Source organism: Oncorhynchus clarkii, chromosome 21 (genome assembly GCF_045791955.1).
Source record: "Oncorhynchus clarkii lewisi isolate Uvic-CL-2024 chromosome 21, UVic_Ocla_1.0, whole genome shotgun sequence".
Classification (NCBI taxonomy): Eukaryota; Metazoa; Chordata; class Actinopteri; order Salmoniformes; family Salmonidae; genus Oncorhynchus; species Oncorhynchus clarkii.
In genome coordinates this window covers 53605863-53622634 of record NC_092167.1, presented here as the reverse complement: position 1 = coordinate 53622634, position 16772 = coordinate 53605863, and the positions used below count along the sequence as shown (strand labels likewise).

Here is a 16772-nt window from a genome sequence, read left to right as displayed (position 1 = left end):
TCCTACTGGTTAAGTAAGGAACACTAACTGTATCCTACTGGTTAAGTAAGGAACACTAACTGTATCCTACTGGTTAAGTAAGGAACACTAACTGTATCCTACTGGTTAAGTAAGGCCTACTAACTGTATCCTACTGGTTAAGTAAGGCCTACTAATTGTATCCTACTGGTTAAGTAAGGAACACTAACTGTATCCTACTGGTTAAGTAAGGAACACTAACTGTATCCTACTGGTTAAGTAAGGCCTACTAACTGTATCCTACTGGTTAAGTAAGGAACACTAACTGTATCCTACTGGTTAAGTAAGGCCTACTAACTGTATCCTACTGGTTAAGTAAGGAACACTAACTGTATCCTACTGGTTAAGTAAGGCCTAATAACTGTATCCTACTGGTTAAGTAAGGCCTACTAACTGTATCCTACTGGTTAAGTAAGGAACACTAACTGTATCCTACTGGTTAAGTAAGGAACACTAACTGTATCCTACTGGTTATGTAAGGACAACTAACTGTATTACTACTGGTTAAGTAAGGCCTACTAACTGTATCCTACTGGTTAAGTAAGGAACACTAACTGTATCCTACTGGTTAAGTAAGGCCTACTAACTGTATCCTACTGGTTAAGTAAGGAACACTAACTGTATCCTACTGGTTAAGTAAGGCCTACTAACTGTATCCTACTGGTTAAGTAAGGAACACTAACTGTATCCTACTGGTTAAGTAAGGCCTACTAACTGTATCCTACTGGTTAAGTAAGGAACACTAACTGTATCCTACTGGTTAAGTAAGGCCTAATAACTGTATCCTACTGGTTAAGTAAGGCCTACTAACTGTATCCTACTGGTTAAGTAAGGAACACTAACTGTATCCTACTGGTTAAGTAAGGCCTAATAACTGTATCCTACTGGTTAAGTAAGGCCTAATAACTGTATCCTACTGGTTAAGTAAGGAACACTAACTGTATCCTACTGGTTAAGGAAGGAACACTAACTGTATCCTACTGGTTAAGTAAGGCCTACTAACTGTATCCTACTGGTTAAGTAAGGCCTACTAACTGTATCCTACTGGTTAAGTAAGGAACACTAACTGTATCCTACTGGTTAAGTAAGGAACACTAACTGTATCCTACTGGTTAAGTAAGGCGTACTACCTGTATCCTACTGGTTAAGTAAGGAACACTAACAGTATCCTACTGGTTAAGTAAGGCCTACTAACTGTATCCTACTGGTTAAGTAAGGAACACTAACTGTATCCTACTGGTTAAGTAAGGCCTACTAACTGTATCCTACTGGTTAAGTAAGGAACACTAACTGTATCCTACTGGTTAAGTAAGGCCTAATAACTGTATCCTACTGGTTAAGTAAGGCCTACTAACTGTATCCTACTGGTTAAGTAAGGAACACTAACTGTATCCTACTGGTTAAGTAAGGCCTAATAACTGTATCCTACTGGTTAAGTAAGGCCTACTAACTGTATCCTACTGGTTAAGTAAGGAACACTAACTGTATCCTACTGGTTAAGTAAGGAACACTAACTGTATCCTACTGGTTATGTAAGGACAACTAACTGTATTACTACTGGTTAAGTAAGGCCTACTAACTGTATCCTACTGGTTAAGTAAGGAACACTAACTGTATCCTACTGGTTAAGTAAGGCCTACTAACTGTATCCTACTGGTTAAGTAAGGAACACTAACTGTATCCTACTGGTTAAGTAAGGCCTACTAACTGTATCCTACTGGTTAAGTAAGGAACACTAACTGTATCCTACTGGTTAAGTAAGGCCTACTAACTGTATCCTACTGGTTAAGTAAGGAACACTAACTGTATCCTACTGGTTAAGTAAGGCCTAATAACTGTATCCTACTGGTTAAGTAAGGCCTACTAACTGTATCCTACTGGTTAAGTAAGGAACACTAACTGTATCCTACTGGTTAAGTAAGGCCTAATAACTGTATCCTACTGGTTAAGTAAGGCCTAATAACTGTATCCTACTGGTTAAGTAAGGAACACTAACTGTATCCTACTGGTTAAGGAAGGAACACTAACTGTATCCTACTGGTTAAGTAAGGCCTACTAACTGTATCCTACTGGTTAAGTAAGGCCTACTAACTGTATCCTACTGGTTAAGTAAGGAACACTAACTGTATCCTACTGGTTAAGTAAGGAACACTAACTGTATCCTACTGGTTAAGTAAGGCGTACTACCTGTATCCTACTGGTTAAGTAAGGAACACTAACAGTATCCTACTGGTTAAGTAAGGCCTACTAACTGTATCCTACTGGTTAAGTAAGGAACACTAACTGTATCCTACTGGTTAAGTAAGGCCTACTAACTGTATCCTACTGGTTAAGTAAGGAACACTAACTGTATCCTACTGGTTAAGTAAGGCCTAATAACTGTATCCTACTGGTTAAGTAAGGCCTACTAACTGTATCCTACTGGTTAAGTAAGGAACACTAACTGTATCCTACTGGTTAAGTAAGGCCTAATAACTGTATCCTACTGGTTAAGTAAGGCCTAATAACTGTATCCTACTGGTTAAGTAAGGAACACTAACTGTATCCTACTGGTTAAGGAAGGAACACTAACTGTATCCTACTGGTTAAGTAAGGCCTACTAACTGTATCCTACTGGTTAAGTAAGGCCTAATAACTGTATCCTACTGGTTAAGTAAGGAACACTAACTGTATCCTACTGGTTAAGTAAGGCCTACTAACTGTATCCTACTGGTTAAGTAAGGCCTAATAACTGTATCCTACTGGTTAAGTAAGGAACACTAACTGTATCCTACTGGTTAAGTAAGGAACACTAACTGTATCCTACTGGTTAAGGAAGGCCTACTAACTGTATCCTACTGGTTAAGTAAGGCCTACTAATTGTATCCTACTGGTTAAGTAAGGAACACTAACAGTATCCTACTGGTTAAGTAAGGAACACTAACTGTTTCCTACTGGTTAAGTAAGGAACACTAACTGTATCATACTGGCTAAGTAAGGAACACTAACAGTATCCTACTGGTTAAGTAAGGAACACTAACTGTATCCTACTGGTTAAGTAAGGAACACTAACTGTATTACTACTGGTTAAGTAAGGCCTACTAACTGTATCCTACTGGTTAAGTAAGGAACACTAACTGTATCCTACTGGTTAAGTAAGGCCTACTAACTGTACCCTACTGGTCAAGTAAGGCCTACTAACTGTATGACTACTGGTTAAGTAAGGAACACTAACTGTATTCTTGTGACAATAAATATTCTCTACTCTTACCTTATTGCTCTCTGTCTCATCCCTCGGTCTCTTCTTTTTTGTCTCTTTCCCTTCCTTCCTGACCTTCTCATTCTCTTTCTTCTTCTTTTTCACATTCATTCCCTCCTTCCCTTTATCTGTTTCCTTCCTGGATAGGTCTTCCTTATTTTTCTGTTTTTTATTCTCCTTCGCTCCCTCTCCTCCTCTCTCTCCTTTACCTTCCTGTTGCTGGGGAACCCCTTCATCTGCAGCCCTCACTTTTTCTGTATCTGGCGTCTTCTTCTTCCCTTCTTTCTTCATCCGTTCTCCTCTTTTCTTCTCTAACCCAGAGGCCTTACCCTTGCTCTCTACTCCTCTCTCTCCTTCACATGATTCTCCTGTCTTCTTTCCTACATCAATGTTTCTCTCCTTATTTCCACCCCCCTCTCCTTTCCACTTATTCTCACTCATTTTTCCCCCTCCTTTCTCTCCATGCCCTGGCTTCTTCTCACGGGGCACCAGCGGGGCAAACTTCGCCTTCTCTTTCTGACCTGTGTAATGTTACCAAAAACATGTCATGATGCAGTCTGTCAACATGTCGACAAAATACAAAGCTAGCCAAGTTAGCAATGTAGTTAGATATGTAATTAACTGCTAGCAAATTAGCTAGCTAGTTACATAACTTTAGCAACAATCCTCGACTAACTTAGCTAGCTAACGGAAAGTTACCTAGCCAAAGGACTAACGACGTTAACCTAGCTAAACTGAAAGCTATCTATTTAGCAAGCTGGCTCGAGTTATCTTGCTAAGCTAACGGCATCTAGCTAGCTAGCTATCTATCGGCACACTGACCAGCTAACATTGCTTACTTCGCTACCTAACTAACGTTTGCTATTTACCCGCAACTGTTTCCATTTTCCTTAAGTGAGATGTATCTTTGGTGTAGCTCTCGCCTTTCCAGTTAAACACCGGTATATAATCTCGGTTAATTGTTGAATGACTAAAGTCGCAGTGTGAGGTGGTTCAGTAGCCAGCTAGCACCGCTACTCTGGTCCGGCCTCGCGACGGTTTTACCGCCACTTCTGAGAGCGTTCTGTTTGGCCAGTTCCATGGGCAGTGCCCACTCTGTGGACGTTGCTATGGGCAGTGCCCACTCTGTGGACATTGCTATGGGCAGTGCCCACTCTGTGGACGTTGTCATGGGCAGTGCCCACTCTGTGGACGTTGCTATGGGCAGTGCCCACTCTATGGACGTTGTCATGGGCAGTGCCCACTCTGTGGACGTTGTCATGGGCAGTGCCCACTCTGTGGACGTTGCTATGGGCAGTGCCCACTCTATGGACGTTGTCATGGGCAGTGCCCACTCTGTGGACGTTGTAATGGGCAGTGCCCACTCTGTGGACGTTGCTATGGGCAGTGCCCACTCTGTGGACGTTGTCATGGGTAGTGCCCACTCTGTGGACGTTGTCATGGGCAGTGCCCACTCTGTGGACGTTGTAATGAGCAGTGCTCACTCTGTGGACGTTGCTATGGGCAGTGCCCACTCTGTGGACGTTGTCATCGGCAGTGCCCACTCTGTGGACGTTGTCATGGGCAGTGCCCTCTCCGTGGACGTTGTCATGGGCAGTGCCCACTCTGTGGACGTTGCTATGCTTTGTAGTTTACCTAGTTTCATGTGGGAACTACGTCTTCCGAGTTAAGCAACTTTTCAATCCGTTTTGTGCAAAACGTTCACTGTTTTGTCGTGTGTCCTGGCAGGTATTGAAAAAAATACATTACCCATAAGCCGTGTTCCTTACACATGGGCAAGATGCGGGAGGGGAGTGGGGGAGGGGAACAACTTAATATAAGACACATCTTTGTTGTCTATCGTTACCAAATATGCTGTCTTTCATACTATCGACTGGTTTAACTGGTGGGGGTATTCATAAACGATCTGCAGTAAAATATAGCTTTCGCTAACTGCCTTCTTGTTGACATGGGCTGGGGTGTCCGTTTCAGATCCCTGTTCTGTCGCTAACAAACAACTTCCTCGACACGCACAGACTGAACTAACACGGATCTGAGTGGTTCATTCGGTGTCTGTATCAAATATAGCGTTGATTAACATCATTTTAACGTTTATTGGGCTAAATGACACGCCAAAATCGATGAGTTGACAATTCTGACAGGCAGAGGCGGGGATACCTCTCCTAAGGAGGCGGGACATAATCATCTTTCCAGGCCGAGGCAAAGATTCCATTGGTCACTTTGAGGAGGTCGGGCCCCAGAGAGAGCAGCTATTGGTCGGATAGTATGTCGCCCATGGTGTGTGTGTTTGCGGGGGCATATAAAGAGCGTGGCTCCGCTGAAACTCAGCGGTAAATAGCTCAGCTCAAGCAGTTGCAGAAACGGTTCAGAGTTTAGAGAGCGAGAACCTCAGTAGCTTACATACATACATACATACACACACACACACACAGATACCTGATCAGACAGGACGACAAAAATGTAATGGTCTGACGCAAACGATTTTTTTTTTCTTCGGAAGGGGTCTTTCATGTAGGTGTTATTATTTCGATCTGATCGTGTACTTTAGTAGGAAGTGCATGAGGTCAGGTTTACTCGCAGTAGGAGAACGTTAGGAAACATCTAAGTCAGTTGATGGGTGTATTTTTGTTGTCTTTTTTAAAGCAGTGTCTCGGGGGAGGGAGCCGCCGTGGAGAGAGAGCAGCTTCGGTCGGGGAAGGCAGTGTGTGTGTGTGTGTGTGTGTGTGTGTGAGGGGGCCTGGCCGTTCGGCTGTCACTCATTGTGCGTGGTTGCGCGGTTTTCCACGCAGCTCGCGCTTCTGCTGAATTATTCATGAGAATGAGTGACGTTTTTATGCAGATTAGCTGTTCTATTTTAATACGCGGGAGGCGGAGCCACGCACGGCACGTAAAGAGGGGGAGTGCGAGGTTGGAGAACTCTCACACCGCTCACAGAGCTTGGCCTGTTAGATAGTTTGGCTCTGCACCTTATCTGTCTAGGCGTGAGAGCAGCTTGAGGAGAGGCTGACAGTCAGAGAGAGAGAATGATGCAAAAGTAACAGGTTTGGAGGGAAGTGTTTCATATGGCTGGCTCCCTGTTATCTTTTAAATAGTGCACTACTTCTGACTAGAGCCCTATGTGTGGCAGCTTGACTCAGTTCAAAAGTAGTGCACAACAACGGGAATATGGTGTCATTTGAGATACTGCCTTAGATCAGCTGTTTTTTTAATCTGGTGTGTAAATGACCCCTAACTCCTCCCACTTCCTGTCTGTAGATCGATGCCATTGGCCGAGGCGCCCGCAGTGTCTCCCACAGGAAAAAGATGATCAGGATGTCATTGGACAAAGAGACTGTTCTACCGCGTGATGGGCGGGGTGACGCTGCTGTCCCAGAAGGCCCTGCGTCAGGAGGAGGGGGGGGAGTGGACAGGGTGGGTGGGGTAATGATGTCCCCTCACCCTCCCTGTCTGGGACCAACCGGATTCACCGGAAGTTTGGTTCTAACGGAACAGCCACATCCCCACGGCCCCAAAACAAGAAGTACACACCCCCTAAAGACCAAAAACGGCCTTCAGCCCCTCCACAACAACCCCCAGGTCTTCCCTCCAGGACAGCAGCAGCGAATGGGGAAGCGGCGCTACTCCCTGGGCGGCAGCTTCAAGCACCCGGGCTTCGGGAAGCGCCGTCGCCGCGCCAACAGTGACAGTCAATCAGACCCTGTCCTTCCCTCCAACTTCCTGTTGGGCGGGAACATTTTCGACCCGCTGAACCTCAATTCTCTAATGGATGAGGAGGTGAGCCGCACACTGAACGCCGAGACGCCCAAGTCCTCGCCCCTACCGGCCCGGGCCAGAGACCCTGTAGAGATCCTGGTACCGCGTGACATCACAGACCCCCTGAACCTGAAGAGTGGGGGAGGGGAGGAGGGGGGAGGGGTGCTGGTCTCCCCCATGAAAAACAGGAAGAGACACCGCAACCGTCACCACGGAGGAGGAGGAGGGGGGGCGCAGCCTGAACCCCCCACACAGGCTGAGGGGTCAAAGGTAGAAGCTGGGGGTGATTCGGGGACAGGAGGTGAGGTGTTGGCTCTGTTCCCTGCCAGCGTCAGCGTTACTGGTGAGTTAGCTGCAGTACCGGAGGTTCCCAGAGAGGGCGTCTCTGGAAGCACAGTGCCACAGTCTCCTCTGCCCTACGAACTCAACACCACCATCAACTGTCGGGATGAGGTAGTTCCGCCCATTCTGCCCCGGAGACACACCCATCCGCCACTTGGCTCCACCTCTAAACCCCGTCCCCATGGCGACGGAGGCCATCGGCAGCGTAAACGGCGGCGTACCACCTCAACGAGATCTGACCATTCGTCGGTTACTCCGACCCCCGCCCTCACCACTGCCCCACCCAACACCTTCCACACCCCCCTGGTGCCAGGATCAGGCCTCAGAGGTCAGAGGTCAGGGTCAGTGGTGGGAGGTCAGCAACAGCCCCAGAGTTCCTTCGGCCACAAACCCCAGAAGAAGAAAAACAGGTTCCAGCACGGCAACTACAGCCGTTATTATGGCTACCACGGTTACTATGGTTACCGTGATGGGCAGGTGGGGCGGTTTGAGGACCCTCGTCTGGGCCTGCTTCGACCCGATTGGTTCAGAGGGAAGACAGTGCTGGACATTGGCTGCAGCACCGGTCATCTGACCCTGGCCATCGCACGCCACTTTAACCCAGCCCACATCCTAGGTATTGATGTGGACGGGCGGCTGGTGCACGCCGCTAGGCAGAACATTCGCCACTTCCTGTCCGAACGACTCACACAGGATGCCAGAGGTAGGGAGGAATGGATAGGGGAGAGAGGGGGAGAAAGTAAACAGAAAGCTGAGACAGCTGAGCAGAGTGAAGGAAGAACACAGAGCGGAACTAAGATGGCGTCCGGTACGGCTGAGAAGAAGATGGAGGAGGAGGGCCAGAACGAGGAGTGTAGCGCTCTAGAGGAACTGAAGAGAACCCTGACGTTGCTGTCGCCCTCGAGTGGCCCCCGGGGTGTAGGTCGCCCTCTCCCTCCGTTCCCCCTCTCCTTCAGGGTGTGTCGGGGTCCCATGGCTGCTCCCCCCCTCTTCCCCCCATCCACCCTGGCCCACGGAACACCTGGAACGTTCCCCAACAACGTCTCCTTCATAACGGTAAGAGAGAGAGAGAGAGTGTGTGTGTGTGTGTGTGTGTGTGTGTGTGTGTGTGTGTGTGTGTGTGTGTGTGTGTGTGTGTGTGTGTGTGTGTGTGTGTGTGTGTGTGTGTGTGTGTGTGTGTGTGTGTGTGTGTGTGTGTGTGTGTGATATGGTATAGGTGGACATTATGAACTAATAATAATATATGGGATTTAATGCGACTTTCAAAAAACCTGTACAGCAAAAAGAGAATACAACAATATAATTGAAATGTAAAATACTTACAGCTTAGTTAGAGGTGAGTGAGAGGGCTGAGCTGAGGGGAAAGCCAGACTGAACATGTGGTATTTGAGCTGTTATGACATGTATATCCAGCCTCTATGAGCTGTTATAACATGTATAAGTAGTCTGAGTTTTCTGTGTTTCTGCTGTAAGCTACTAGCCTCCATCTTATAGGACAAGATGGCCCCTCTGTCTGCCTCTGTCTGTCTGTACATCTGTCTGTCTGCCTCTGTCTGTCTGTACGTCTGTCTGTCTGCCTCTGTCTGTCTGTACGTCTGTCTGTCTGTACGTCTGTCTGTCCTGGAAACCGGATGTTGAATTGCATTTTATTCCATGTTTGACAGAAATGAGCCAGAATGCTGAATAAAATAATATATTAACTTTACCGGTTGTCTGTGTGGTTGGTCTTTTTGGAAGCGCTGGTTGTGCCTTCAGATTTCTGTCACCTGAAGCAGAACCATGTGAACACCTGCTCCAGCTGGGCTAGTGTTCATGTGTCTTGTTCATGTGTCTTGTTCATGTGTGCATACTTCAGGTGATACAACTCTGTAGACACTGAACAGTTGTTGTAATTATCCTTTCCTGTGGGTATATTTTCTCACATTCCTACCTGCAAAAAAATACCAACAGCACGGACAACCGGTTCTTTAAGTTGAAATATAATTTGATTTAACATTCTGGCTGGTGAAGGTCGTGAGAGGAAACCGATTCAAACTCTCATTGCTGTGAATCGTAGAATTCTATTCAATTCAAAGACGGGTTTCCTCTCAGTTTAAATGAAGTGGAGCTGCTGGACATGTCCTAAGAGAGTTAGATGTGTTGACACAGGCCAACAACCATCACTCCCTGCAACACACACACTTCTGTCTCTGTAAGGACTTGCGTTTTCTGAAGCAGTTTACCACATATTCAAACTGTGATTTCGCTAGAAGGAATTAGGTCTGTATCACCTTGTGGTTACATCTGTTTGATGTGTGTAAGACAGAAGAAAGAGGCCTACTTTGTCTGAAGCCTGCACTGGGCTGCAGCTGTGATCGACCACACTGGGCTGCAGCTGTGATCGACTACACTGGGCTGCAGCTGTGATCGACTACACTGGGCTGCAGCTGTGATCGACTACACTGGGCTGCAGCTGTGATCGACTACACTGGGCTGCAGCTGTGATCGACTACACTGGGCTGCAGCTGTGATCGACCACACTGGGCTGCAGCTGTGATCGACTACACTGGGCTGCAGCTGTGATCGACTACACTGGGCTGCAGCTGTGATCGACCACACTGGGCTGCAGCTGTGATCGACTACACTGGGCTGCAGCTGTGATCGACCACACTGGGCTGCAGCTGTGATCGACCACACTGGGCTGCAGCTCTGATCGACTACACTGGGCTGCAGCTGTGATCGACTACACTGGGCTGCAGCTGTGATCGACTACACTGGGCTGCAGCTGTGATCGACCACACTGGGCTGCAGCTGTGATCGACCACACTGGGCTGCAGCTGTGATCGACTACACTGGGCTGCAGCTGTGATTGCCGGCCTGTGTGTGAGTGCTTGTACACCTGTTAGTGTGTGTGTTTTGCTTGGAGACAGCTGGAGCGATTCTCTGTAAAGTGACTATGCATATACATAATACACATTGAGTAGGGGGGGTTCAGCAGTCTTATGGATTGGGCATAGAAGCTGTTTAGAAGCCTCTTGGACCTAGACTTGGTGCTCTGGTACCGCTTGCCGTGCGGTAGCAGAGAGAACAGCTTATGACTGGGGTGACTGGAGTCTTTGACAATTTTTGGGCCTTCTTCTGACACCGCCTGGTATAGAGGTCCTGGATGGCAGGGAGCATGGCCCCAGTGATGTACTGGGCCATACGCACTACCCTCTGTAGCACCTTACGGTCAGATGCCGAGCAGTTGCCAAACCAGGCGGTGATGCAACCGGTCAGGATGCTCTCGTTGGTGCAGCTGTAGAACCTTTTGAGGATCTGGGGACCCATGCCAAATATTTTCAGTCTCCTGAGGGGGAAAAGGTGTTGTTGTGCCCTCTTCACGACTGCCTTGGTGTGTTTGGACCAAGATAGTTTGTTGGTGATGTGGGCACCAAGGAACTTGAAACTCCCGCTGCACTGCAGCCCCATCGACGGGGCCTGTTCGACACTCCTTTTCCTGTAATCCACAATCAGCTCCTTTGTCTTGCTCACATTGAGGGAGAGTTTGTTGTCCTGCCACCACACTGCCTCGTCGTTGTCGGTGATCAGGCCGTTGACCACTGTTGTGTCGTCGGCAAACTTTATGAGGGTTTTTGAGTCATGCTTGGCCATGCAGTCGTGGCTGAATAGGGAGTACAGGAGGGGACTACGTACTCACCCCTGAGGGGTCCCCGTGTTGACGATCAGTGTGTGTTGTTACCTACCCTCACCACCTGGGGGCGGCCCGTCAGGAAGTCCAGGATCCAGTTGCAGAGGGAGGTGTTTAGTCCCAGGGTCCTTGGCTTAGTGAAGAGCTTTGTGGGCAATACGGTGTTGAACGCTGAGCTGTAGTACATGAAAAGCATTATCGCATACAGTTGAAGTCGGAAGTTTACATACACCTCAGCCAAATACATTTAAACTCAGTTTCTCACAATTCCTGACATTTAATCCTAGTAAAAATTCCCTGTCTTAGGTCAGTTAATCACCACTTTATTTTGAGAATGTGAAATGTCAGAATAATAGTAGAGAGAATGATTAATTTCAGTTTTTATTTATTTCATCACATTCCCAGTGGGTCAGAAGTTTACATAAACTCAATTAGAATTTGGTAGCATTGCCTTTAAATTGTTTAACTTGGGTCAAACGTTTCGGGTAGCCTTCCACAAGCTTCCCACAATGAGTTGGGTGAGTTTTGTCCCATTCCTCCTGACAGAGCTGGTGTAACTGAGTCAGGTTTGTAGGCCTCCTGACAGAGCTGGTGTAACTGAGTCAGGTTTGTAGGCCTCCTGACAGAGCTGGTGTAACTGAGTCAGGTTTGTAGGCCTCCTGACAGAGCTGGTGTAACTGAGTCAGGTTTGTAGGCCTCCTGACAGAGCTGGTGTAACTGAGTCAGGTTTGTAGGCCTCCTGACAGAGCTGGTGTAGCTGAGTCAGGTTTGTAGGCCTCCTGACAGAGCTGGTGTAACTGAGTCAGGTTTGTAGGGCTCCTGACAGAGCTGGTGTAACTGAGTCAGGTTTGTAGGCCTCCTGACAGAGCTGGTGTAACTGAGTCAGGTTTGTAGGCCTCCTGACAGAGCTGGTGTAACTGAGTCAGGTTTGTAGGCCTCCTGACAGAGCTGGTGTAACTGAGTCAGGTTTGTAGGCCTCCTGACAGAGCTGGTGTAACTGAGTCAGGTTTGTAGGCCTCCTGACAGAGCTGGTGTAACTGAGTCAGGTTTGTAAGGCCTCCTGACAGAGCTGGTGTAACTGAGTCAGGTTTGTAAGGCCTCCTGACAGAGCTGGTGTAACTGAGTCAGGTTTGTAGGCCTCCTGACAGAGCTGGTGTAACTGAGTCAGGTTTGTAAGGCCTCCTGACAGAGCTGGTGTAACTGAGTCAGGTTTGTAGGCCTCCTGACAGAGCTGGTGTAACTGAGTCAGGTTTGTAGGCCTCCTGACAGAGCTGGTGTAACTGAGTCAGGTTTGTAGGCCTCCTGACAGAGCTGGTGTAACTGAATCAGGTTTGTAGGCCTCCTGACAGAGCTGGTGTAACTGAGTCAGGTTTGTAGGCCTCCTGACAGAGCTGGTGTAACTGAGTCAGGTTTGTAGGCCTCCTGACAGAGCTGGTGTAACTGAGTCAGGTTTGTAGGCCTCCTGACAGAGCTGGTGTAACTGAGTCAGGTTTGTAGGCCTCCTGACAGAGCTGGTGTAACTGAGTCAGGTTTGTAGGCCTCCTGACAGAGCTGGTGTAACTGAGTCAGGTTTGTAGGCCTCCTGACAGAGCTGGTGTAACTGAGTCAGGTTTGTAGGCCTCCTGACAGAGCTGGTGTAGCTGAGTCAGGTTTGTAGGCCTCCTGACAGAGCTGGTGTAACTGAGTCAGGTTTGTAGGCCTCCTGACAGAGCTGGTGTAACTGAGTCAGGTTTGTAGGCCTCCTGACAGAGCTGGTGTAACTGAGTCAGGTTTGTAGGCCTCCTGACAGAGCTGGTGTAACTGAGTCAGGTTTGTAGGCCTCCTTGCTCACACACGCTTTTTCATGTTCTATAGGATTGAGGTCAGGGCTTTGTGATGGCCACTCCAATACCTTGACTTTGTTGTCCTTAAGACACTGATGCCCTTTGCAACCACGTACCTATGTGAGTGGATTCTCGGCCCTCACTAGCATGAAAACTAAATACAGGCACAGACTGTGTGTGGAAAATGATTTAAGACTGAGACTCTCTCCAATACAACCCAACATTGCAGAGTTATGTGCATCCTTTCAAGCATACCCTTCTCATTAACCTGTGGTGAATTATTCACAATTTTTGATGAACAAATAAGGTTTTATATGTAAGATGGTTAAAATAAAGAGCAAAATGACTGATTATTATTTGTGCGCTGGTCCTATAAGAGCTCTTTGTCACTTCCCACGAGCCGGGTTGTGACAAACTCACACACATTCTTCTGTTTAAGAAATGTATCGTATAGTGTGTGTGTGTGTGTGTGGCAGGCTTACAATGATGGTAAAAAACAACATTTGAGAGTGCGCTGACCCTGGTGCTCGAGGGGGTACGCAGCTGGAGGTTGAATGTTTGAAGGGGTACGGGACATTAAGAAGTATGGGAACCACTGATAAACTCTCTTGGTAGATAGTGTGGTCTTCAGCTAATCATAAGGTACTCTACCTCAGGCGAGCAATACCTCGAGACTTCTTTAATATTAGACATCGCACACCAGCTGTTATTGACAAATAGACCCCCCCACCCCTCGTCTTACCAGACGTAGCTTCGATGTCCTGAAAACGCAGCCACCTCTATATTATCCGTGTCGTCGTTCAGCCACGACTCAGTGAAACATAAGATATTACAGTTCTTAATGTCCCGTTGGTAGGATAGTCTCGATCATAGATCATCCAGTTTATTCTCCAGTGATTGTACAGTGGCCAATAGAATGGTAGAGGCAGTTTACCCACTCGCCAACGAATCCTCACCCTGACCTCCGCCCCCTGTACCTCCGTCTTTTCTTCACGTGAATGAATGACGGGGATTTGGGCCTCTGAGAAGCAGTATATCCTTCACGTCAGACTCATTAAAGAAAATTTTGTCCAGTTTGAGGTGAGTAATCACTGTTCTGATGTCCAGAAGCTCTTTTCGGTAATAAGAGGCAATACCAGCAACATTATGTACAAACTAAGTTACAAACAATGCAAAAAAGCTAACAAAATAGCACAGCTGGTTAGGCCATCCCCTCCTGCACCATTTATCTTCCAGTTTGTTCCACCTGAGCGAGTCTGACCAATCAGACTATGAGACCACTATGATGACACACCAAATGATGACCACCAATCAGAGACCACTATTATGACACACCAAATGATGACCACCAATCAGAGACTACTATGATGACCACCAATCAGAGACTACTATGATGACCACCAATCAGAGACTACTATGATGACCACCAATCAGAGACTACTATGATGACCACCAATCAGAGACTACTATGATGACCACCAATCAGAGACTACTATGATGACCACCAATCAGAGACTACTATGATGACCACAAATCAGACTACTATGATGACCACCAATCAGAGACTACTATGATGACCACCAATCAGAGACTACTATGATGACCACCAATCAGAGACTACTATGATGACCACCAATCAGAGACTACTATGATGACCACCAATCAGAGACTACTATGATGACACACCAAATGCATTTGATGGATCCTTTGTGTCTTCTGCCTCTTCAGGGGAAAGGAATCCAAACGTCACTGAAAGTAATCACATTGTTACTGGGTTTGGGGAATCAAAAAAGTGACATGACTGATTTTATCATTTTGGACAGGTAACTAGTAACTAACAGATTACATTTAGAAAGAAACCTAGCCAACGCTGCTCCCACTAGTCCAGACTTCCTCTTTCCCTCTGCCAACTGGCCTCTCTCTCTCTTTTTCTCACTCCTTATTATTCTGCCAGTTGTGCTGGCAGCTACATTCTTTTGCGCTCTACACGTTTTGTGAGGGTGTGTTTTGACGTGGTTGCTGTTTGGTAGGTGTGTGTGTGTGTGTGTGTGTACGATGTGATCATGTCAATATTTTCCTTTGTAGCTCAGGGGGTGTTTGTCACCGGTGTGGAATGTGTGAGTTACCTCTGACCTCTAATCCCAGAGTTGCACAGTGAACCTTTAACTCTCACCTTCTCTCACTCTCTCTCTCCCCTCCTCTCTTTCTTCCTCTCTTTTCCTCCCTCCCTCCCTCCCTCATCTCTCTCTCTCTCAATTCTATGTTCTTTACAGTAATGTATTTGCAGAATAAACCGTGAAAGAGAAACAGCACCACTGTGACCTTTGTCGATCATGTCCCGTTGGTAGGATAGATGAAAGCCCAGCTTCCCGTTTGCCCCAATGCTTTGCCAACTTTTCCATTTCAAATGATAAATGGTACAATGTAACATCTGGTACAGCCTCCTACATCCCTTGGTGAGCACATCCTCTTCATATTGAACTAGCAACACTCCCCAGAGTCCCGCAAACGCATAGGCTACCTTCATTTGTGTAGTAAACGGCCTACAATTGAACTTGTATTTGACCTTGTCTCGTCATCTTTATGTAGGCCAAACACCTTGATCTAGCAAGAACTGCCTCCACGCTGTCCTCATTTGATTTCCCTTCCAAGTAAAGAGCAGGGTGGCTGGGAATGCCAGTGTGTGCCTGACGTTCTTCTCGTGTAGTTGTTTCTTGGCCAGTTCCTTGGACAGGGACTAAAGACAGCCGCTTCCCCCTGAACACCACCCAGTACCTCGTCCCAGGCTGTAGATCGTAGGAAGCAGATGAGAACCGTCAGGCATGGATAAGCTGCGATGTGCCTGTGATCTGCCCATCCATCCATCCTCCACTGTAGAAACCTATCCCTCTGCCCCATCTATCCTCCACTGTAGAAACCTGTCCCTCTGCCCCATCCATCCTCCACTGTAGAAACCTGTCCCTCTGCCCCATCCATCCATCCTCCACTGTAGAAACCTGTCCCTCTGCCCCATCCATCCTCCACTGTAGAAACCTGTCCCTCTGCCCCATCCTCCCTCCACTATAGAAACCTGTCCCTCTGCCCCATCCATCCATCCTCCACTGTAGAAACCTGTCCCTCTGCCCCATCCATCCTCCACTGTAGAAACCTGTCCCTCTGCCCCATCCATCCATCCTCCACTGTAGAAACCTGTCCCTCTGCCCCATCCATCCATCCTCCACTGTAGAAACCTGTCCCTCTGCCCCATCCATCCATCCTCCACTGTAGAAACCTGTCCCTCTGCCCCATCCATCCTCCACTGTAGAAACCTGTCCCTCTGCCCCATCCATCCTCCCTCCACTGTAGAAACCTGTCCCTCTGCCCCATCCATCCATCCTCCACTGTAGAAACCTGTCCCTCTGCCCCATCCATCCTCCCTCCACTGTAGAAACCTGTCCCTCTGCCCCATCCATCCATCCTCCACTGTAGAAACCTGTCCCTCTGCCCCATCCATCCATCCTCCACTGTAGAAACCTGTCCCTCTGCCCCATCCATCCATCCTCCACTGTAGAAACCTGTCCCTCTGCCCCATCCATCCATCCTCCACTGTAGAAACCTGTCCCTCTGCCCCATCCATCCATCCTCCACTGTAGAAACCTGTCCCTCTGCCCCATCCATCCTCCCTCCACTGTAGAAACCTGTCCCTCTGCCCCATCCATCCATCCTCCACTGTAGAAACCTGTCCCTCTGCCCCATCCTCCCTCCACTGTAGAAACCTGTCCCTCTGCCCCATCCATCCATCCTCCACTGTAGAAACCTGTCCCTCTGCCCCATCCTCCCTCCACTGTAGAAACCTGTCCCTCTGCCCCATCCATTCATCCTCCACTGTAGAAACCTGTCCCTCTGCCCCATCCTCCCTCCACTGTAGAAACCTGTCCCTCTGCCCCAT

At 47.8% G+C, this 16772-nt stretch overlaps 3 protein-coding genes across 3 annotated transcripts in view; 2 read left to right on the top strand and 1 right to left on the bottom strand.

Moving 5' to 3' along the window:
* Positions 1 to 4141, bottom strand: part of LOC139379263 (zinc finger CW-type PWWP domain protein 1-like) — a 36879-nt gene extending 32738 nt beyond the window's left edge. Inside the window, exons 1-2 of the mRNA XM_071122062.1 lie at positions 4126 to 4141; positions 3263 to 3777 (exon numbers count right to left, since the gene is read on the bottom strand). Coding sequence (XP_070978163.1) covers positions 3263 to 3777; positions 4126 to 4141 — 531 coding nt within the window. The remainder of the gene's footprint in view (positions 1 to 3262; positions 3778 to 4125) is intronic.
* The window catches only part of LOC139379146 (high mobility group protein B2-like), a 371903-nt gene that overhangs the window by 230285 nt on the left and 124846 nt on the right, over positions 1 to 16772 (top strand). The gene's annotated exons all lie outside the window — the stretch shown is intronic.
* LOC139379144 (7SK snRNA methylphosphate capping enzyme-like) overlaps positions 5583 to 16772 on the top strand; it is a 32618-nt gene continuing 21428 nt past the window's right edge. Inside the window, exons 1-2 of the mRNA XM_071121984.1 lie at positions 5583 to 5767; positions 6512 to 8407. Coding sequence (XP_070978085.1) covers positions 6560 to 8407 — 1848 coding nt within the window. The 5' untranslated portion in view covers positions 5583 to 5767; positions 6512 to 6559. The remainder of the gene's footprint in view (positions 5768 to 6511; positions 8408 to 16772) is intronic.